General features: G+C 41.7%; 1 protein-coding gene across 1 annotated transcript in view; it reads right to left on the reverse strand.

Annotated features, from left to right (window-relative positions):
- The window catches only part of lekr1 (Leucine-, glutamate- and lysine-rich protein 1), a 75,266-nt gene that overhangs the window by 44,004 nt on the left and 6,915 nt on the right, over positions 1 to 24,347 (reverse strand). The window contains exon 3 of the mRNA XM_069669046.1: positions 8,005 to 8,516. Within this exon, the coding sequence (XP_069525147.1) occupies positions 8,005 to 8,516 (512 nt within the window). The remainder of the gene's footprint in view (positions 1 to 8,004; positions 8,517 to 24,347) is intronic.

Consider the following 24,347-nt stretch of genomic DNA (forward strand, 5'->3'; position numbering starts at 1 on the left):
ACTGCATCTTATATTCCCATGCGACTTATATTCCGAATTTTACGGTAAGTGGCCCTTCCAGCTTGAATTCTCTTCACCCCACCCTATATTGTTTCCAAAGGTCAAAAATATTTATGCAACTGAGGTCATATTTGCAAAATACGATCATGCTGTCAGTTGCTTAATATATTCAGAGCAGTAAATATGTGTAAATGTGTGCAAGTTTGAGCATTTTAAGGTATGAAAAGCACAAATACAATTGGTATAAATGCATTAAATTAATATTAATTCTTGTTTAATAACGTAATTATTGACGTACTCTATATTTATGTCCTCTTTTTTCTCTTCTTTAAATGTTGGTTCTGTTTGTTATGTAATAAATATATTCTGCCCTAAGCTGAAAGACATTTTTACTTAAAGGCGACCATCCAGGTTCAATAAAGGTCATAAAAAAAGCTGTTTTCTTTGTGATGAGCTGCATGTACAGGAGAGAGATTGGAAGCACAGCGGGGTGAGGATGAGCTGAGCAAGTATGCATGTTTCTAGTAATCCTGTCTGTGTGTGTGAATGAGAGGCCATGTGTGAATCTGGGTGCATGTTTACAAGTAAATAAGTATGCGTGTGACTGTGGCTTAGTCTGTGTGTGTGTCCCTCTGCGTGTGTGCGTGCGAGTCAGACTTTTCCGTGCGCATTTTAGCCTGTCTGTTCGTATGTTTGCCACTTTCTGACCAAGTCTGGCTGTGCCTGTGATCCTGTGTGTGTGTTTGTGTCAGTGTGTATGTGTGTGAAACGTGTGTATTTGTGCGTGCATGCCTTTGCTTTCCGAGTGATGGCAGCCCAGACTCCCACTGTTCACCCATCTGTCCCCACCAGTCCCAAAGCGAGATCAGAAAGAACATTGCCTCGAGAGGGGCGTGTGTATGTGTGTGTATGTGTGTATGTGTGTATGTGTGTGTGTGTGTGTGTGTGTGTGTGTGTGTTTGCATGAATGTGTGTGTATTCTGTAAACGAATCTGTGTGTGCTTCGTGTGCGTGAGCTCGAGCTCCTGTTCCCAGGGCAGTGGCTGTCAGTGGAATAACTAGGTAGTGCAGTGCCAGTGAGTGCGTGCCAGATTAGAGTACCCCCTACCAGCAGCCCAAATCAACTGCCTCATCAGGACATGTCATACACACTCACACACACATACACACAGGACACGCCATGCACACACACGCACAGACAGTCATGCACACACATCAACAACACTGATCAGTGTTATGGTGACCCACCAAGTCATTTTTTTTTTTTATGGACTGTGCATGTGTCAAGATTTTACTGGTTTCGTGCTTCTTCACATTTTTAGGGATTTGAACTGAAGGTCAACATCACAAAGCCAAACTTAACGCCCCCCAGTAGGCTTATTTTAAGCCCCAGACCTTGTACAAAATGTTCTGTGTCAGTGTGTCTGTTTATCCTAGTTCTTGTACTGAGCTAAAACTCAAGGGTGATGTAATTTAGCTGTTTCTGGCCCTTAACTTTGGGACATCCTTCCCTTTCTCATCAGATTATGCAAATCAGCAACAGCATCTACATCAATAGCTTTAAGGCCTCCTTTTATTGTACTGCCTTTAATTCTTAGTGACATTGTATTACTTGTATTGTTTTACTTGGTGAGAATAATGGAAACAAGGCAGTTTTTTCTCAATACTGAACAAATGTAAGTTTGCAAGTTTTTTGCAGCCCGACTTTGGTCAAATTCAGCATTACCTCTCAGTGAAATATATACTACAGAAAAAAAGCCATATACTAAATAATAGATCTATTTTTAAGACAAATTTAGTAACTAAAAATGAGACACACGGTTGAACAATGAAATGTAAACTGAACATCATCTTACCATTTTACTTTTCTAAAAGCACAAGCACAGAATGTGATATTTTCAATGGGAATATCTGTGAAAAACAGCCAAAACAAATGTGTTGTAGTTCCTTGTTCGGCCACTAGAGACCATCTCTCTCCAGTGATCACATACTGGAGCTGTAATGGTGTTTACCTTAAAAAGATAGTCAAGCATCTCATGTTTGAAGCCTTTAGACATTGAGCCAGGGTGAGTTTGATATAAAGCTTTTTGGTGATAACGTACAAGTGCATGTCAGTGTAAATGTGGTGGCATATTCAAGTGTGTATGTGCGTGTGTCTGTGCTGGCATTTCCTGTCATCATCACAAGTGACATAAAAGCTTCCCCATATCAAAGCATCATCTGTTCACCCACTGTGTGTGCGCATGTGTGTGAGTTAAAAGACTGTTTTGATCAACACCGTGGCAGGACATTCAAAGCTAAAGGACATTTAACCTTGACCAAAAAGGAGCACATACAGAACGCTATACACCTACACCCAAAGACCCACACATGAACATACACTCACTCGTACACAGTGTGTGTGTTCAGCTTTCAAATGTTTCTAAATCAAAAGCTGAACACACATTTTTGGGCTTGTCACAGACTAGTTTATGTTTTGATGAGAACTTTAAGCTCTTTAATTAGATCAGTAAAGGCCTCATCAATTACCTACAGTGTTAACTGAGAACTTGCTGTGAGTGTGTGTGTGTGTGTGTGTGTGTGTGTGAGTAGTGTGACACCTGTCTGTATGTGTTGTGTTCACAGGTTATCTGGTAACCATGTAAGGGATGCCATAACAATGATTGTGATCATCAAAACAGCACACATGCTTCAACACACACACACACACATACACAAGCACACAGACAGTGTAAAGGCCCTAACAATGATATCATATTATGGCTGACTGAATTAATTTAAAGGATATGAACATGCCTTTGTCCTCCAGCTTGTCAAAGTGTAATTCAAATTCATGTAGGCAACGTATATCTCTTTGTTTATTTGATTGTGTTGGTTGCTATGCTACTGGGTCAACATGTTAATGTAGATTACCAAATAACTTGTGTAATGTGTCCGTCTATGTGTGTGTGTATGTGTGTGTTTTTCCCGAAACATTCTGAAGACACACATTAATATTGTTGTTTGTATTTATCTTGTTGTCAAGAGCCCCACAGTGAAGTTGTGCCACCATCAGATCTTAATCGAGGACATCTTCTACCAGGGAGAGTTCTCCTCCAATGAAACACACACAACACAGATGTGTGTGTGTGTGTGTGTGTGTGTCGGCCTGTTTTTTTGATGTGGTAATGTGAACTTGAAGTTGGACCCGTGCTAATACCTTACATGCTGGCTTTGAAGGCTGTTTGACTCTGTACACAGTTGACTTAACATATTACCTAACACATTCACACAAACACAGTAACACACACACACACACATTAGGGGGGAGAGAGTATGAGCATTTGTGTATTGTTTCTGTGGTTGCTACTGGAAACGAGGAATTGATATGAAACCACATGGGTACATAACTAATTTGCATAAAGTAGTTCCCTTGTTACAAATGGATGCCTTCTTATTTGCCATCCATCATTTGTCACTCCTTTGCTCCCACCTGCAAGTCGTCTTATCACTGTTACAATCCAGCCCCAGGTGTGTGTGTGTGGGCGTGTGTGTGTGGGTGCGCTCTCACACATTTTTATGATTCATTCTTCATAACTGCCTAATCTAATTTTTGTTACTGTGAGCAAGAGTGATTACCCCATCAATTGCAGGTGTATACAAGTGTGTGAATGCGCATGCCCACTCACAAGCTCAGACTACCACACAGACATTACACACACAGACACACACACACACACACACACACACACACACACACACACACACACACAGACACAGTTAAGTACAGACGCAAACAGACACACTGTTTGGATCAAAACTGAGACTAACCAGCCAACAGGAAACAAGCAGAGTGTATTAAATTCCCAGACACTTCTCTCAACGGCATGAGCATGCGCACCAGGTCCATGATATGTTTCAACCTGTCTCCAGGTGCATGAGCTCTGTCTGTCCAAACCTGTTCGGCAGTTTCTTTACCAAGGAATAAAAACTAACCCTTGGTAAGTTTTGTTCGTCCTCATAATAATCACATCACTAATTAAAAGCACATCTGCTTCATAATGCACATGTGAGATGGACAACAGAATGAAGTCTTTGAAACCTTTACTGTGCAGACAGGGTGCTGCTTTGCACAGGAATCTGGGAGCAGTCACTGACTCTGACCTTTACTTCAGCAACCAGATGATACAAATCTGCTTCTTATCATCTTAAAAGCATAACATGAATAGAGAGAGCTCCTGCTATAGCTGACCTAGAAAAAAAACTAATAGATGCCTTTATCACCAATCAGGCAGATTACTGTAATGGTCTGGTTCCTGGATTAGCCAAATAACATCTTAAAAATGGCACTAATGCACACACAAACTCAATACTATATATCACTGAGCTGCTTTTACCACATGTAACAGCCAGACGCTTTTAGATCCTCTGCAAAACATTTGCTTAGATTGGCTTCAAACTATCTTGTTGTGTGGTATCGTCTCATGTTGTGTTTATTGCTTTTATTTCCCTTTTATTTCTTTATTTTCATTTTTATATACCACACCATATTTCTTTCCACAGACCCTTCAGAAAGAAGAAAACACGACATGTTGACATGTATGGTTTATACAAATCATAAACAGATAAATAAGGGAACTGTAATATGACGCATGTGTCTCTTTCTGCCCTCCCTCCTTCTCTTCAGCAAATCAAAATATCTCGGCTGATCTGTGTCTGAACTCGTCTAACAGGTGACATTTAAAAAATCAGATTTAATTGCACGCTTCACATTACTACCTTTCTCACCTTGCTTTCCTCTGTCACACCTGTAAGACACACACTCTCTAAACACTCATGTCACGAAACACACGCTGTTTGACAGGTGACATTTCAATCAGGTTTGTTTTTTATGGTGTTGTTATCAAGCTACCAGTCAGGCACTCACACCACGACTATTCCCCTCATCCTGTCAGACTTGCACGTTGTCAGACAGCTACGGTGAAAATAGGAAGAAAAAAGAAAAACAGAACTATGCAAAGAAAAAAGCATCAGACAGGCCAAAACCTTTTGTTTGAGTACCTACTGGCTATAAACATTTGCATCCATTCTTCTTACAATCTGTTGTCTTTTAATGGTGAATAATCTCTCAATAAAAAAGCTGTATTAAGTCTCTATGAAAAGAAGGGGAGGGCCGTCAATCATAAACGCATCTCACATAACAACAGTCACACTCCTGCCGTGTAGCAAGCCATCCAGAACATCCTCATTAACTCACACTCGTGCAATCTTTCTTCTTTCTCTCCCCCTCTTTTGCCTTTTACTCTGTTCATTACCACCTGTGTGAGTGATGGTGTAGAATTGCAACAAAGTACTGGCAAATTGCTGGTGTAAGTGTTGAGGGACCAACAGAGAGAGAAAAGAGAAGAGGTGGAGAGACAGAGAGAGTAAAACACCAAGGTAGTACACTTAATAATGCCAAGATATTTTATCCAAATTAAAAAAAAAAAAAAAATAGGTAAATGAACATTCATATATATAAAGAGGAATAAGGTAATGGCAAATAGATACAGCAATAAAGAAAGCAAGAAACAGAAACGTAGAAAGAGCCGGAGAGAGAATGCACTGCTGTCATTGCATGCCGGCCTCTCACACATCACTGTGCCGTGCATCATTATCTCTGCCCCAACTTTGACCCGCTGACCCTCGCTTGGCCCCAAGGCTCCACAGCACAACTGTGCGCAGCATGTGTTTGTTTGTGTGCGTATGTGTGTGTGTGATTGTGTGCGTGCGTTGTTCGTTCAATGAAGAGGCGGTGTATGAGAGAGATAATCAGCTTACATTAGACCAGATAGTGGATTGGCTCAGCAGTCTACCATGCACATAACAACATACGGACAACCTGAGAGCCAGAGAGCCATATGAGCATGCTGCCGGCTGTGGCCCAAACATACACTGTCAAAATTAAAGCAGGATATGAACTATAAACCAATCCATACTGGATGTTTAGCCCAGCTTTGACATGTCTGTACTGTAATCCCTTCATATATGGCCTGCAATGCATAGCATTTTCTGTCATGGCGTCTTCAAGTTTATATATACAATTAAAAAATGATTTGTTCATAAACAAGAATATTCTGTTTGTCCACAACATCCTTTAAAATATCTTTGTGCGAGACAATGTACTTGAAGCTGCACGTGTTGGTGAAGGTGTCTTAAGATGTTTCAGGCTTTTAGTACTCTAGGTCAGTGAGTGTTTCCCAGATACTAAACTTAGCCTGGTTTAGCTGTTTAATTACAAACACCTGCTATTTGATCACCAACACTTTAAAGCTGATGTAAGTAACACAATAGGAATCTTCAGCACCTGTGTGTGCGTGTGTATAACATATGTCACTTAAGGCGCGTAGATGGACACACAGATGAACAGACAATTTCAATGATAATTATTCATACCTGACTTAGACTTATAATTAGGTATAATTAGTAGGATTTTACGAGAAAATATACAAATATTATATAATATAAATCATCACTTATGGGCCTCTATACATGTGTGTTGGTGAGTGAGTGTGCAGACCCATTCAGACCGGTGAACATGGCAAAAGAGCGATGCAGAGATGGCCTTCTTTCTGTTGGACAGGTAGGTGCCTAAAACTGGGTAGGACAAGCTAACCGCCGGTTAGCACGCTAGCGCAAAGATAACTGGCAGTTAGCATGCTAGCGCAACAGTTTAACTGGCAGTTAGCATGCTAGCGCAAAGGTAACCATTATGATGTTGGTGTTAGCTCGGCGGGGTGGGCGTGTTCCCGCACGAGAGAGTGAGAGAGCCAAGAAGGAGGGGCCCAGTTTGAATTTGTTGTTGACAAAATGCAAGGAAAAATCCTACTTATTATACCTTCACGCTTTCATAATTGCAATTTGATTTAGAATTATAAATGTGATGCATTTGATGTGTTTTTCCATTATAGTAAAAGCTCTCACATAAGCTAGCATCCTGAGGTGAGGTGATGCCTGTTTTAACTTATCTAAAAGACCATTTTTTGTGTATTCTTCCATTTCCTAGAATAGCTTGGCTCAGCCCCCAGAGAACATGACTGAAGCTGTTGTATTCAGCTGAGATACAGAACATGTGTAGGTGGGGAGAATAAATGACGGCACAGCAATGAAGAGAAAAAGGATCTGTTGCATTCTAGTCCATTAAAACCACTGTCAATGGAGAAATGGTTGTTTAATTTGTGCATTTGTGAATTTTAACATTGATGTAAGTATTCAATGAAGGCTTCTGAAGATCTGAGATGTACAGTATAAAGGAGAAGCCTTAAAAGTGTAGTGCTATAATAAATACAGTCTGGCATAAAGAGTGTTGCAAAGCATTATAAATGTGCGCAGAACTACTCTCTCTTGCTTTGTAATGAAATTGACAGGACTATCTTTTGTTCACCTCACACCACCTCACATCCTGACACTAAACAAGTAGTGTGGCCCCTAATGCATTATTTCTGGACACTAATCCAAACTGAGAAACATGCAATGCGGCTTCATTAAAAGAAAAAATTTAAGCAAGAAAGACATTTTAAACTCTCTGATAAAATGCAGTCTGCAATCTGGGTAACATTGTTTTAAAATAAAAAAATTCCTTCAATATTAAGTCAGGCCTCGCTAACACCGGCGTGTGTGAGTGTGTTTGTTGTTGAGCAAAACAAATCCAGCCCATGAACACCCAGTAAATATTGTAAAACAGTCTTGTTTCATTGAAATCAGGCTGAAACACTCAGCCTCATTTATTTTTTTTCTTTTCTGGGTACTGGATGACGAACACATTAAAGATGACAGTGAGATATATAATTATGCAACCAGGTTTGTGTCAGAGATGCACATTCATACATGAGCTAGCAGGATATATGTATGATTCCTCAGAGCCTGTGTTTGTGTGTTTTTGTGTTAACAGCATGACTCACAGGATAATTGCCCACATGAAGCCTGGCATTAGAGATCATTTCACACCAGGGACGGGAAGCACAGACAAAAACATAAAAACCTCACCTCTCTTCCAGCTGTTGGAGGTTTTTTCTCAGCTCGTCTACATTTTTATTGGCCTTTTGAAGTGCGTCACTCAGAACTTTCTCCCTCTCCTCGGCCCTCCCCTCCAGCTCTTCTCTCTGCTTCCTCAGTCTCTCCGCTTCTGCGTCTCCCAGCTCTCTTCTAAGTTGTCTCTCTTTTTCTTCGCTGATTTTCTGGAACTCCTCTACCATCTCTTTCCTCTTCCTCTCATTCATCTGTTCAAACTCCTCTTTCAAAGCCCTCTCCATGTCTTCTCTTCTGATGCTTTTCTCTTTCTCCTCCGCCTGTTTCTGCCCCTCCAGGTGACATGCCTTCTCCCACTCCAGCCTGCCCCGCTCCAGTGCCTCTCTCTGGGCCTTCTCTCTCTCAGCAGTCTCTCTCAGTTCCTGGAGCTCGATCTTCAGCTGAGCAAGTTGGGTTTGGAGCTGATGGAACTCGTGGAAGATGAGGTAGCTTACCCCGCAGTAAGAACACATCGTTTCACTGTGCGCCATCTGAGGGAAAAATACACACACAAGTGTTGGACATGATAACAATAACATTATTCACACGTAATGACAGAGGTACAACCATTTATGAAACACATGAAGTTTCTTTTAATATTGGGCTTCATCACTTTGTGATGGCCACATCTCTCTCATTAAGAACTACTCTTACATTTAAACCTCAAACCCTCAAAAACTGATCAGAAATAATCAGAACTGATTGTGGTTCAATCTAATTTGTTGACAGTGGCTTGATGAAAAAGTAAACCTCACTGATATCAGATACATTAGTCAGAAAATATGTTTCATGATCTAAAAAAAGAAGAAACCAACAGAAAACATAGTTGAAAACAGAATTTTAAAAAAGGCTTATTCCAGTCAATTATTATGTTTATTGCAATGGAAATAATCAAGTTGGTTAATTAATCAAACTGACATGACACTGAACTGGGCTATTGCTGCACAACGGCTAATAGCAGGATAACATCCTTTGTTTCTAGTTTATTCAGTGCTTTTGGGCTATGCTGGATCAATATGAGTCTCCTAGTGTTCCATCATTAGTGAAAGAAATCACAAACAAAGAATTAATTGCATGTAAATTTCTCAAATGAGGGTAAGAGTGTAGATTTAAAGAATATGTATTTCAAATACATGTAGAGTACTTCTTATTTTCTACGCCGATTGGATGTTACAATATTATGTGAGTTACAATGTTACAATGTCCAAAGCGACGTACATCTGAGAGTTAATACAGCACAAGCAAGGGTCTAGTTTAATGAGGCGCGCACGGTGGTGCAGTGGTTAGCACTGCACCACCAGCATCATAGCTGTGAGGACCAGGTTCAAATCCTGGTTTGCATTTCGGGGGCCTTTCTGTGTGGAGCATGTTCCTAACCCTCCCCTGCATGCGTGGGTTTCCTGCTTCCTCCACAGTCCAAAGACATGCTCATTAGGTTCATTGGTGACTCTAATTTGCCCGTAGGTGTGAATGTGAGTGTGAAAGGTTGTCTGTCTCTGTGTGTCAGCTCTGTGATTGACTGGTGATCAGTTCAGGGTGTACCCCGTCTCTCGCCCAATGACAGCTGTGATAGGTCTCCCCCTGTGTTGAATATAAATCCATCAGGTAATGAATTTTAGGTTGAGTATATAAATATCATTCAGTTATTTTAAAGTTAATTGTTTACAAAGTATCAAAGCTTTTTTTGAAAAATTTTACACTGACATGCACACACCACATTATCCATCAAAATCTGTTGCAATCGCTGGTGTCAAAACCATCTTTTTATCTTCAGTTCAAAGCAGAGAAACACAGATACTCTAATCCCCCTTCAGATATTGTTTTTACTTCTGTCTGTCAGAAAATAACCTCCCAAAATTATCTTTCTTTCTCTGTGTGTTTTCTCTCTTCACTGTTGTCACTTCTGTCAGACTCATGAGGGATAAGATCACATCCCCTGAGCTTTCATCTTCATGATGATGATGTGTGGCAGAGAGGCAGCTGAAATTTGGATGACATGCCGACAGCTCCCGTGTGAGAAAGCTCCAAATAGACTGATACATGATGTAAACAAGGTGAAAGAGGCTTGTACACAAAGCTGATATATGTGGGAAGACAACAGGGAACCGAACAGATCCTCTAATAACTGCTGTCAAGACAGAGGTCATGTGGTAGCCATGGTCGATTTGGCCATCCAAAGTGTGACCAAAATATCTCGAAAACTAATGGCCAACCAGAATTATCTTTTTTCTTCTACTATGACCTTTTCTCCAAAGCCATATTCAGGCCAGAGCTGCCATATTTTACTGAGCTCATCTCTTGAACAGACAATCATGTGCACATTTATGCCATAGCACAAAGGACTGATGGGTGTGGTCATTACTCGTGAGTTTTTGTCGTGTTGACTCATCCTTTCGTGAGAGTAACACGACAACAAGGTCAAATCTATGGAGATCAATTCAAATAGTGTCAGTCAGCGTATATATTCATTAGCTTACTATTCAAATGAAAAGCTAATGAAAATCTTAATGCAAATCTGGTATAGTCCATCACACGGCTTCAACATGCTAGCTTCTCCAGATGTAAAAATGTAAATGTAAGACTACTTGATGAGCTTGAAACCAGCATTATTTACATTCATTGAATATCAAGAGCCTAAGACTGAAATCTAATCAGGTAACTATTTAAATAGTGTTTTGAATGTCATTGTTTTGTCCTTTCTGGTGATCTACAACTACAAACAAAACCAACAGACATGAGCGGATTGAAAGCCACTGCTTGTAATCTTTTCCCGGCAGACCCTGAAATGGGTTTAAATGAATGTCCACCGTCTATGCCTTCTCTCTTTCTCTCTCTCTATCCCTCTGCTTCTCTTGTTTCGCTTTTCTTTACGCTAACACACAAGTCAAAAAGAATGACAGGGGGGCAGACAAGACTTTAAAGTGCTTTTGACATGACAAATGATTGACAGGTGATGCATTTAAGAGGATAGAGCTTCCCCCTCTCTCTCCTTCTTAGTGTCTCCATCAGCTGCATGGAGCTTTCCTCACCTATCACAGTGCCTTCTTGCTCTGTGTTAGCATCTTGTCTATCCATGTCAGGTCAAGGTGCAGACTGTGTCTGCCCCATGTCTTCAGGACAGCGGGAGTCTGTCTTCTAGCAGCCATGACGGACAGAAAGACAGACAGGAGAGGCTGTAGAAGAAGAGCATTGCACTCACACCAAAAGCTGAGGTACTAGAAGAGAAGGTTTTGAACACTTAGGTCAAATGCAATTAAAATTCTAACTCACAAAAGGACAAAGGGCCCGTTCTAACACCCCAAGCAAAGCACAGGTGTCAAAACACAGGTGTCATTTTTAAGTTGAGTTCCCATTGTGTAGGTAGCAAACATGCTTGCACCCATCAGTGCACCTATGGGTGTGTTGGTCTAAAAATGAGGTGCGGTCAGGCGCACTGGTGGTGCATTGCTATCTTGAGGCAGCCCTTGAACTTTAAAGCATGCTCTATAGATTGTTTAAACAGGGCCTGAAGGGTCTACAGCCATACTAGCAGTAATGTTTAGACATGTTGAACATTTTAGTTTAGCATGAACATGTTTGACAATAATAGTCTAGTAGGAATATAGGGTCTCCATGCACCCCATGAATATATATTTCTTACTTTTTTTCTTTTTTTTTGTACGTTTTTTGTAATCCTCATGGTGTCTAGTAAACAAATTTTGATGTTCCCAACTCAAAATTCATCAGCCATTTTTGCAGCCATCTAGGATTTCTGACTAAATTAATTGGCATGAGGAATTGATTGAGAGTGTTATTATCATGATTTGAACAAGTTTGGTGTATTAAAACTTGATAAAAATGATGAAATATGAAAAAGTCAGATTATTTTACACACAAAATCTTACCCCATTTTATGGTATTGACTAAAAGGAACAATGACAACTTGCTTGTTCTGTCTCTCTCTCTCTCTCTCTCTCTCTCTCTCCCTCTCTCTCTCTCTCTATGTGTGTGGGTATTTATATATACAGAGATGATCACAGGGATGATGATGACAGTAGGACTGCAACAATTAATCGATTAAATCGATTAAAATCGATGATTAAAATAGTAGGCAACGAATTTCATCATCGATTAGTTGGGTCTCTGTTATGATGCATGTTGTAGTTATACTCAGTTCATGGCTGCATCCCCAATGTCCTGTTTTATTGTGGTGGCCTTGTCTGTACTTTCCTTTTTCATGTGAAACTATTAAGTAAATCAAGGAGATATTAATTGAGAAACAGAAATGGTCACATTGTACATAAATACATAAAATATAACAGTCCATGTCAGTGCCTGTGTCAATGTTAATCACTTGGAAGAGTTCAGGATGTTGATTGCTCTTGGGATAAAATACTTTTTATAGATATTTCTGGTTGCCAGAGGAAACCATTTGGTATACCAACTATTTTACTGGCCATGACTATGATCTTAGAGAGTTTGTTTTTAGATCTTCAGTGCAAGTGGCCGTACCAGGCTGGAAGATGAAAACACTCTCTACAAGGGTCTTTTACACAACATCTTATATCTTCTGACTGACACCGAGGCTGCGGAGCCTTCTCAGAAGATAAAGTTGTTGTTAACACTTTTTAAATGTATACTCTGTAGTCACAAAGAAGCTCATCTGGGAGTCCAGAACTGTACTAAGATACTTAAAAGTTTCCACAGTTTCAACAGACCAATAAGTGAAACTGGTTTAATGCTCACGTCCTGTTTTGTTCAGAGTATCTTTTGTTTTTGCCACATTAATTATAAGCTGGCTGGTCGGGCCCAAGGTTTCCAAAGCCTTTATGTTGGCCAAATATGCAACTTTACCAAGAAAGTCTGTTTTTTGTAGAAGGCCATGTCAACTGCATACTTAACCAATGTAAGATCATTACCATTGATCATAAAATCATTAGTAAAAAGAAAGAAAAGCACAGGGGAAAGAACACACCCTTGCGGTGCTGAACTCCTCTGGACAGACTAACTAAGCGAGCAGCTGTCCGTAGCAGCATGGATTCTGGTCAGCCAATCTGATGCACTGTCAATCTGGATTTGACGTTGATATTGTGAGGGGCTTTGTGAGTGGCACAAAACACAAATCTGATTTGGGTATTTTGAGTGCCCAAACTGGGATACATTTATCTTTCCAAATGGATTTGCATTTCAAACGATCGTCCAATGCGGCAGGAAAACGATTTGCAAAAGTCACGTTGTTATGTTGCTTCTCAGAACTTAATATGAATACGATCGGGTAATCCAAAAAAGAGATTGGAGCTGACATTTTTAAAAGGCCTAGTAGTTGAGATACTGCTAGCATGGCTAGAAAGGACAAGCATGTCAATGTCTAAAGATGTTGATTTTGATGTCATATGAGAGCTCCAGCACCAGAATAAATCAACAGCATATTATAAGTCAAGACTAATGAAAAACAATCAACAGGCCTTACTTACAGCACAAGAAAAGAACAAATGCAAGTCTTTGCTTTATCATCCAAGGGAACCCTACAAAGGTGTTGTCTCTAATCTATAATAGTCTCACTTTAAGGGGTTGGAATTCCCTGTGTCTAATATTTGCCGTGATGAAGGTCTAGGGATTGACAGAAAAAAAATGGACTGATATGATAGAAGGGGAGAGGAGGAAGCACAACACTGTAGCAGGAGAAAATCCTTCACAATACAACAATGTATTACATTGTGTTGCCAAAGAATGCACTCTGGAGAATATTGGCTATTATCTGTTAGCGATGCAAGTATATGCAAGTGTGTGTGTGTGTGTGTGTGTGTGTGTGAGAGGGAGGACAAGACATAGAGAGTGAGAGAGACAGAAAGAGAGTGCGTGCAAGTGTGAGCAATATTTGGGACTGGGGCTCAGGGGGCTTTAGTGTTTACTGTGCAGATGTCCTCATGGTTCCTGCAGGCATAGATACAGCAAAAACTACTAGGCGAATGTGTGTGTGTGTGTGTGTGTGTGTGTGTGTGTGTGTGACATTCGTTGTTTTGACCAAAAATGCTTATGCATGTAAATTTGTGTGTGTGTGTGTGTGTGTTTAATGGTGGGTGTGGTGGGGGAGTCCTCTCTGCAATTGATGTAGTCATGAAGACACACAACACGGGGGCAACACACAACTATAAAATGACCTGGGGGGTGAATCGTGCCATAGCCATGACTTGTAACTGGCACACACACACACACACAGGCAGGCTTTCTCACACAGTCAGAAGCACATTTTGAACTCACAGGGGCAGATGAAAGGCAGAGACAAAAACACACACCCAAAGACGCGAGGACTGACAGACACACACACACCTTAAAACCCACACTGATACAAGCACAAGCACGTATGTGGTTATAAACAAAAAGACACAGATGTAGACAGACACACACAAAGACAAATTTACTCAAATAAGCGTCTCCAGAAAGACAGGAAACTCACACAATCGCTCACTCTCAGCACACGCACACACATACACTCACACACATACACACACCCTGAGGGCAGAATGTCTGCACCACCAGTGGGTTGTGTGCTCCCGTGACTGAGTTTGGCCCCGCAGGGAGACCCCTTGCCCTGGGCACTGACACGTTCACTTAGCACTCAAACCACAAAACTAACCCCTCCACACACACACATGCAGACACACACAAACTACTACCACACACAGGCACACATGCTTACAAAAAAAATACCTCAGAAGGGGAGGAGAGATTTAATGAAATAAGGGAATAAAAGAAAAAAGAGAAAGAAAGAGGAGGGATGAAAAAGGAGCAGCTGATGCTTCTCTCGACACACTGAACCTCTTTGTCCTTTAGTGATCACAACACTTGTGTGGCTCCTCTTGTGTCGCTCTTATCTCTCTTTGCTTCGGTCTCTTGTTTAAAACATTAAAATTAAAGTAAAAAATCAGTTATTCAATCTAGTTTTGAATCATCTGCTATTGATTATTCTATTATACATAGAGTTCATAAATATCTGTTACAAAGATCTTATTATAAAGTAAGCATAATGAATGTAATTATGCAAAACATGCATAAGGCCTCAGGGTAAATCCATGATGAAGTAGCTGTGTGTGTGTGTGTGTGTGTGTGTGTGTTTGTGTGTGTCCTTGGTCAATAACCACAGAGAGCAAACACTGTCTCATCCACCTCTTACAGGTACTAAGGCAGCTCTGTGTGTGACTGAGTGTCTGTGTTTTTGTGACTTGGTCCCCTCCACAGCCCATGTTATCACCACAATGCCTCATTGCTCCATCAATTAAACATGCGACTATTACCTCTCGCCTGATGTGAAACATTTAGGAGGGGTGGAGTGGAGCAGAGGGTGCAGGTGGGGGCGAAAGGGTGGGGGCATTCTGTGGGTGGTTGGTGCCTTGCCAGGATAAGAAACATAATTAATTTACGCGATGCCTTTTTAACTCCCTGACTGTCTGCGTGTGTGTCTGTGTGCAAATGTCTGCGCTCATTGTCTCATGTTTGGGGGGGTGGAGACAGACTGCTGTGCAGACAAGACACATGAAAAGATCTAGTTGTTCCCAGATTGACAACTTCTATTCTGCTACATTCACTTTACCTCCTCCTTTGTCTTTTCTTTTAATCCTCAAGGTTTCCCCTGCATCCTTTTCCATCATCTCTGTCTCGCTCTCTCTCTCTCTCTCTCTCTCTCCTCCTCATCTTCCTGTTCCTCTCCCTCGTCCACCTCCGCTTCCTCAGCTACAGCTGCCGTGATCCATCTGGCTCATCAAAACACCAGAATAGGGTCACTGTCACGAACATGGACCTTTCATGTAACACACACACACACACACACACACACACACACATGCTTGCACAGTATACCCTCCATGTCCATTTGCGCACTCAGTCACGCATTCCATGACCAAAAAGTAACCAAACAGGCGTGCAGTCACTTATCCACAGTAGCATGCATGGTGCACTCACACACACACTATGTACCTGTATGCATCACACATGAGAACACACTGTACTTTATCAGTTTCCACATCAAAATAACTTACAAATGAATGTGAAGTGTTTGGAGTATGTTGTGAAGAATCTTCCAAGAGAAGATAGAGCTATGTTATTGGCATACAGTAACTTTATTTCTTGACAACAAATGCAGGCACCCAAAGGCACCAGAAAGGCCAGGACTGTGTGAATGAGGTCTTTAAGCAGATTAAAGGTCCTCACTTTTATGGGACTTTCCTTTTTTGTTACTAATCTGTTTTTGAAGCTTACTTTTCCAGTGGAATTCTAGACTAACTCAAACTCTAAAGGGCTTTTGTAACAAAAGTTCTTGGTACTTAACTGCCAACAGACTGATCCATGTATCAGCCTAAATCTGACACAAAAATATAACATTTGTCTCCTTTGCATTCATTAGTTTGTATAGGCACAAAGCTTTTAATGAGGGACAGACAGCATGCAGATTAACAAAGCAGTAAGAGAATTTGCACACAGACGAAACAGTTTATGTTCTCTTATTTTCAGTTGGAAAACGTGTGTAATTTTTGAAAGAAGAAAGCAAAAAAAAACAACTATATCCCACTCTCACAAACAGTCACAGAAAAACTGTTATTGAAATCTGTTTAGAGATGTTATGCAGGGGTACGAGGCACTTAGGCGTTTTTTTGGGTGCCTGGGGGATTAGAGGCATTAGGATTAGGTTTAATCAAGTGATATGATGATGGGCGGCGGATTTAGAGAGGAAAAAAACAAAGGCAGGAGTGCTGCCTCGCATCATACCTGAATCCTTCTAAACTCTTTCTCTCCCTTTCAATCTCACAAATGCTTTCTCCTCTCTATCTGCTTAGCTGGCACTTCATCCCGCTCCGCTCTCTGCTGGTCTGTGAAATCACAGACACGATAGATCACGCAAGCATTTAAGAAGGGATTAAGTAGTTAAGGGTCTTATCCATGTTTTTTTCGCCTAATTTTCCTAAATTATTTTCTTTTTTGGACTGAGAAAGTGCGTGAGGGCTTGTGCAGTGTGTGTGTGTGTGAGTGTGTCCCTCTAAAAACATTGTCCAGCTGTGCTCATGTCTTTGCGTGTCAAAACCAGAATGTTTTTATGAGCTTTTGTCACTTTGTGTGCGTGTGTGAGCGCTCTTGGTTTTTTTTTCATTGTTGTTTTTTTACTCTTTTGGTTATTTGTGTGGTCTGGTGTGTGTGTCCGAGTGTGCACATGGCTGCATATGTATGTGCGTGCTCGTGTTTGTGTGTGATCGAGACAGCGCTTCGTGACTGTGGCTTTGTTGATTTTTGCGACGATAAAGACCCCCTGTGGTGCTCAGTGTAGCGAGAGCCAACACTGAGATTCCACTCATCTGGACCCCATGGCGCATCACACATCACATGACAAGTGTGTGTGTGTGTTTATGAGCCAGTGCATGAGTTAAAGATGTGGGCATGTGTGTGAATATTTGTGCGTATGTGTAAGTTCCATGACCACTAAACTGTGTGTGTATCTTTGTGAATGAATGTGTTTCTATGGCTGTTTATTTGGGTGTGTGTGTGTGTGTGTGTGTGTGTGTGTGTGTGTGTGTGTGTGAGTGTGTTTGTGTGTATCTGGGTGTGTGCAGAGGAGGGGAAAGGGAGGGGTAGTAGCGGTCACAAGGGATAAAGGGAAGTGCAGGAGGGGGGGCCGAGGCGTGCGAGCAGAAGAGAGAAGGGCGGGGGGTAGACAGATCAGGGGCATACTGTACTGTGGAGTGGATGAATCAAAGTGTGTGAGATGGCCAGTGTCTGGGTTGTGTGTGTCCGCATGGAGGAGTCGCACAGAGGAATCCACAGTCAATCACTCACACACACACACACACACACAGATCTGTGTATTCACACAGCAAAGGTTAAAATAAACAGCAACCAGAAAGTCAGGACAGAGTCAGCACATCAGACAAAGTGCAGGAAATAGAGTTTGGAACATGTGGTAAGAAAAAAAAAATACCATAACAAAGTGGGGTCTTGGAAGGGGGGGGGGGTTTAATCCAGGGTCCCTGTTTGTCGTTTGATTGGCCGTCCTTGCATTTGCATATCTTCTCTCTCTTTGCCTCTCCTTCACCGTCTGCATGGCCGCCTACCTCAGTTGCTCCTTTGCGTGGAAGCCGGGAAAGGGCAGTGGCAGGGAAAGAATCACCTATGGCTGCCTCGACCGGCACTTGGCCACGCATCACATCACATCCAAACACAGGGCGAGGCACAGCACGGCATGGCACGGCACGGGATGGAACTACAACAAACAACTAGCCCGAGGAGCACGCAGAAGACTGCCTGCGTCCATTCTGTTCTGATTTTCTATTGAGGCACATTAACTTCACAGTATGAACAGTTAAATAGCATTTATTGAAATCGTTAGTTCCTAAAGTTATAAATTAGCTAACAGCTGAATCCAGAGTTACTTTCCCCAGCATACAGCCTCAGTACAACAGCTGTGGGGAGGTGGGGTGAAAGGAAACACTAGTGCTCTTTCTGTTGGTTTTAATAAGGAGGAGACCTCTTTACATTTTTCGGTGCGCTCTTTGAAACAAGCCTAGCTAACGTTAGCGGCAGCTTGGTTAGCGGCACCTACTGATGTCCTGTGTCTTTGTACTGGTTTTACCGGGCCTGTGCGTTTTGTTCTGCAGATAATTCAGCTCCAGTTAAAAGCTGCCTGAACAATGAACAACTAAAGCTCAAACCTAAAAACAAGCTGAGCTAATGTTAGTGGCAGCTAAGAATCAGCTAAGCACATACCCCTTTCCTACCAAATGAGCGCGTTGACTCAGGTTTATCAGACCCAGGGAGACCCACTTAAAGATGACGATTGTCTCTTTTCGCATTACCAGTGAAGTATACTCCTGTTGGTCTCTTTTCTGCTGCGTCACCATCTGACGTCAGAAATGCAATGGAGATAGGGTTAGTAAACAGTGAAGATGTTACGGTGGTTAGGTCTTTATTGTATCTGTAACTCATTCGTTTATCACTCGGTGGCGAAAAATTTTGAACAATGTTTGAGCGCTGCTTGGACGAAGACGGGCGGAATTGTCACTGAGATGACAGACAGACAGACGGAGCATAGCATCGCACCGAAGAGGGGTAGGAGATTAGCGTGTTGACAGGGGTTTTGTGTTCCCATCAATGTCGATCAGAGCCGAGGCAATAATTAACCGGGTCTACTGCAGAGGTTCATTTGACCTGGGTCTGAATGCTGATTGTGACCTTTCCCATTAAGCAAAAAAAGCTTAATGGAAAAGGGTGTTAGCGTGTGTTTTGGGAAAAGGGCTTAAATGATCATATTTTCTGTCATATCTCCTAGACCTATTAGAACTAAATGGTGCAACCTGGTTTGTGACATCTCCCTGATTGTTAACTTGATAACTTATAATACGCTTTACACTATACCAACAGACCAACAGAAAAGCTGCATTATGAATTATTGACTGTCTCTGTCTGTTTATCAGGACTCAGCTTTGAAAGGCAGACCGATTGCAGACATGAGAGGTGAAGGCAGGACAGCAGGGCAACCAGTGTATAAAGAAGCATGAGAGAGAAGGGGGAGTATAGTCTGTTACATTAATGAGAGTTAGCAGACAACACATGTGCTTCCGTTAGCCCCACTAGACCACGCATCACAACACACGGCTCGGCACGACATGGCACAGCACATAAGCCAAGAGAGGCCACGGGAGGTAACACTGGCTGAAATGTGTTTGCATGTCTGCCTGCCCGTCAATCTGAGCTTGTTCTATTTTTTTTTTCATGGCTGTCCAGTTTGTCAGTGAACCCAAACCTTCGAAACATTTTCCTACTTTTGAGTTCTTTGTTCGTAGTTCAAACCAGGTGGAATGACATTCTGTCTGACTGGATGACAGCCGGTGAAGCGATGCATAATGCGACCTCATTTAACCTTCTTGAGCAAGAGAAAACAAGTGCCGTCGCCTGCAGTGTTTAACTCTGTGCTGAATCTAAGTGCATTTTGCAAAGAAGCTTCAGACACCTATGAATGAGTAAAACAGAGAAGAACTAATTCAACCTGACTTCACACATAACTTCAACTTTAGATCATCGAGAGGGGGTGGGCAGATTGTTAAGGTTAATTAAATGATTACAAGGAAAATCCTGTCCTCTAGCCATGTATTAGTCTGTATTGTGGTGTACTTTACCTTTATGTTGTACCCATTTTCCCTCGAATTCTACCAGAGTTATTGAGCTTTTCTAAAAGACATCACCCACAAAACATGCCAGGACTGGCTGTGTTCAGCTGTGAATGCGCTGTGATGAAAGGAAATGATAGCAGAGCATTAAATTACAGTGAGAGTTGTAGTGAATGCAACCGAGAAAGATTTTCTGGTCTTCAAAAAGTGTTATTCGCACCACTTGCTGAAATATATTTTTGTGAATAACGTTTATAATGGTCCATTTTGGCACCTATCAGTGAGCAAACTCGCCCTCTGTTAACAGTGAATTCCTCTCTGTATGACTGTTGAAGACTGAAAAATATTGAGTCAATAAAAACACCTTTGCTTGTACAATTTAAGGGTTTTTACACAACAATTATTCACAATGAGTAGTTGCCTTTGTATTTTTGAGTTGACTGTCTGAACGCCTGATTAAAGTGTATCTTTCAAAAACAACAGCCACATTAAAGCAGCTGTGACCTTGCAATGACCCCTGGATTAACATGCATTATTGTCACTTTGTACTTCCAGGCTCCAGACAACACCCGTGACAATATTGCACAATAATCCCCCCGCTGTCTCCCAGTCATTACTGCAGATCAGCATTCACCTGATGAAGCCTCCCCCCTCTCCCTCTCCCTCTCTTAATCTCTCTCCCCCCCCCCCACGATTTAAGACAACACACTGAAAAAGGGCAGGAAAGGTGAGGAAGATGATAACGAAAGAGGAGGAGGAAGAGAGGCAAGTCTGACATACGCTGATTGTAGCGACCAGACAACACATGTGCTGCCATTATCCAGCAACTTCCTGAAGTCTTATTGAAGGGGAAGGAGACAAAAGAGGGAGGAGTGTGTCTGGTTTAAAACTATCCATTATTCAAGGAAGGAGAACTGAGGGGAGGAGAAAGAAAAGCAAGCGGGACAGACTGAAAGAGAAGAGAAATGGAGAGAGATGTGTAGCATGGTGTAGCTCACTGGGACATGAGGCTCGTCTCTCCTCTTTTTTCTCTAGAAGAATTTGCCATGCTCGCATTAAAAATGGATGGAGGGAGGAGGGAGATAGAGAGCGAGAGCAGTTGAGAGCCCTCGGTTGGTCAGCCAACAATCAGCGGCTCAGAAAGACATGATAGAGGCGAGGAGTTTGAGTGACAACTTTACTTTGAACCCGATTACAAGAGCGAGAAGATTAAGATGTTTTTAGAATCAGACGCAGCAGGCGTCATATTACAGTCATACTGAAGTAGAAGAAAAAGAATCAGCTCTTCAGCAAAGACACCAGACTTGTCGTCTTTACACTGATGCCCTCCTGCCACTGAAATATTGTTTTGTTCTCACAAGAAATGCTTTGACAATCTGAGTCTCTTTTATGAAGAAAGAGATGAAACATTTACTAATGAAAGGGTCTGTTTCACTCAACCCAGTGGAGAATAATTTTAGTTCAAGTAAAAATAAATTTGTATCAAACATTTTCATACAAATGCAGCTAAAATTCACCACATGAAGTTTGGTCCAAGCATTCTGCATGTCAGCCAACAGGTCTGACTGATTTGTACCGCTGATAGAAGTTTGATTTAAGTGATTGATTGATTTAAAATGGTTAGCACAACTTTTTACAGAAGGATAAATTCTGTTTTCCAAACATAATGAAGAGAAATGGGGCCCCGTCCCTTTTTGTACCCATCCTATCAACATACAGAGGGCAGTGTGGCCACAGCATGAACTCTGATCACAGCTACCAGTTATCTTACATGTGCCATGTCTCTGCTGCATTTATTGTTATACAAGTGAGATGTTATTGCGATGTGATGGTTTGTAATTGGCCTGTTCGCTAAGCCCCTCGCTTGAACGGCCGATGTCCAATCCTACGTTAGCAACCGTAACTACACACAGGAGGCCTGTCAAGAATTCAGATGCCGTAACGCTGTGCATATGGAATCTGCAAGTCCGACAGCAGATCTCCTCAAAGTTTAGAGGAGGGGGTCATATCTGTAGCTTTTCCTTAGCCAAAAACTCAAGTTAAGACACTAACTAACTTGGCTAAGTTAGCATATTAGCAGTTGAAAATCAATCATAAGTTAATACAGATCCAGTGTATGGATCAAGCCCACGGTATGCAAGCAATATCCTGATGTGCTTTAAACAAAGTGAAAAAGTGGGATAATTAGCAACAGTAACCAAGGGGGGGCGGGACTTAGCGAACGGTCAATTTACGTTTAAAGCTCCACAACATGTTCAGGTGTACATGAAACACATTGCTTTCCTCTATCTATTATCAAACTCAGCAAAGGGCATACCACTGTCTGACAGATGTATGGTTAAAGTACAGTAAAATGTGATTGTTTTCTTCATTTAACTTTGTAAAATGTTGTAACCTTGGTTACACAATGACAAGCTCCTCCTAATCCGCCCGACAAAGAGGTATTTCAGCCGCATGTTACAGTCATCTGTCCCAAGCGCCTACACAGCTGGCTGTCTACAAAGGCCGCATAACAACGAGCATTTCACTTGCACTTATCTGTAACCCAACGCTGTTTTAACTTTCCAAGTCTATTTTCTGCCATTTTACCACGTAACTACAGTGATTAAGTGTCAGGCTCTGAGCACTGCCAAAATGTGGGTGATCTGCACTGAACACATCCTGCATAGACGCAGACAAAGGACTGGAGCTGCTGCTTTGCTAATACTCTTTTCAGTCAGACTGTGCAGACATTTAACTCCAAAATCTACTCTCTAAAGTTAAAAAGCACAAGGGAGAGAGCTGGACGTATTTCTATGTATGCGTGTCTTCATTTTTGGTTCTTCTGGTTTTATTCTCTCCACTGACCTTCTCTCTTTAAAGAAAACACGATAGAAAATCTTTCACTTATCTCTCAGGCACACACACTGGGATGCTCCCTTCCTTGCTCTCCGCTCACTCTCTAATTATCTCCAAAGTGAACGTCCTGTCCTGTTACATTGTGTTTCGGGGCTCTTCACAGACACCAACATTTAACAGGGAGTATTGTCCCTCTTGTTTTCCTTGCTTCTTTCCCTCTCTTCCTCTCCGTGCTTCCCTCTCTCTCTCTCCCTCTCTCTGAGGTGAACGTCTTGTCCTGTTACACAGTGTGTTTGAGCTGCTCGCAGTCTGTGACACTTGAGGAGTGAAAAGGTAGTATCAGCACCTCACGGAGAACAAGAGGTGCTCAGCTGCTGCACTGACAACAACTAATCTGTCAGCCACATTTGGACTGGAGCTCTGCGCAAGAAAACAGAGAACAAATCTCCAAAGTTAAAGTGTCACTTTGACAACTTGGAGAGAAATCCTGCCAAGTAAGGAAGGAGTGAACAGCTTTGTTGTGAGTTATGGTGGTGGAAATAGACAAAGGCGTATTTTGTGTTCCCACTGACAAAAGCAGTGTGTCACTGCATTTGGCAGATGGCTTCCACATAAATTTAAATATTTTTTGCAACACACAACGTCATCCAGCAGCACGCTGTGTTATTTCATTGTGCCAATCGAATAAGCCCGAGCAAAGAAATCCAAGTAGACTACTTTGTAACATTCACTGGATATTCTAATTTCACCCGTGACTGCAAAAGATAACATGATATGACTGCTGCCAACATAACTTTACAGTATTCTGTCTCACAGTGTTCTAGACTTCTGGGCAGTGTTTAACCATCTGAATATCCTTCAAATTAATGGACTTTTTAATCAAACTGGACTTCCTGGATCATATTTAATCTCCTCTCAGGTACCTGTAGCAACACGCCAACGCAGCCCCCTGTGATTTTTAATGCACTGCTATTTTTAGTCCGGCCACCTGCTAAGAGAAGCAGGTTTCAGGAGATCTCCAATTCCAAGATCATAACTAAGTAACGTACCTGTGTTTCCTTGAGAAAGGAAAAAGACAGGGACAGAGGGGAAGTGTGGCTGTAGTTACATGATAATGTGTTAAACTGCAAAGCAGCATACAGCAGCCTCAGTATATTTACAATAAATGCAAATTTGCAAATTATTTTATGTTCACTTTTAAAGTTACTGTGGTGGCAGAAATAAAAGTTCTGTGTTGAGGATGGAAGACTAGTCTCGCATGAACCCTACCAAAATAATCTAGACAGTAGGAAGCTGGAAGACTTTATCTTTGCCCAAACAGACCCCGGACAGAAGATAAGCTCTCACACAGACGCT

The sequence above is a fragment of the Semicossyphus pulcher genome, unplaced genomic scaffold (genome assembly GCF_022749685.1).
Source record: "Semicossyphus pulcher isolate SPU_LCO1_2020_fin unplaced genomic scaffold, fSemPul1.0.p SCAF_19, whole genome shotgun sequence".
NCBI classification, from domain to species: Eukaryota; Metazoa; Chordata; class Actinopteri; order Labriformes; family Labridae; genus Semicossyphus; species Semicossyphus pulcher.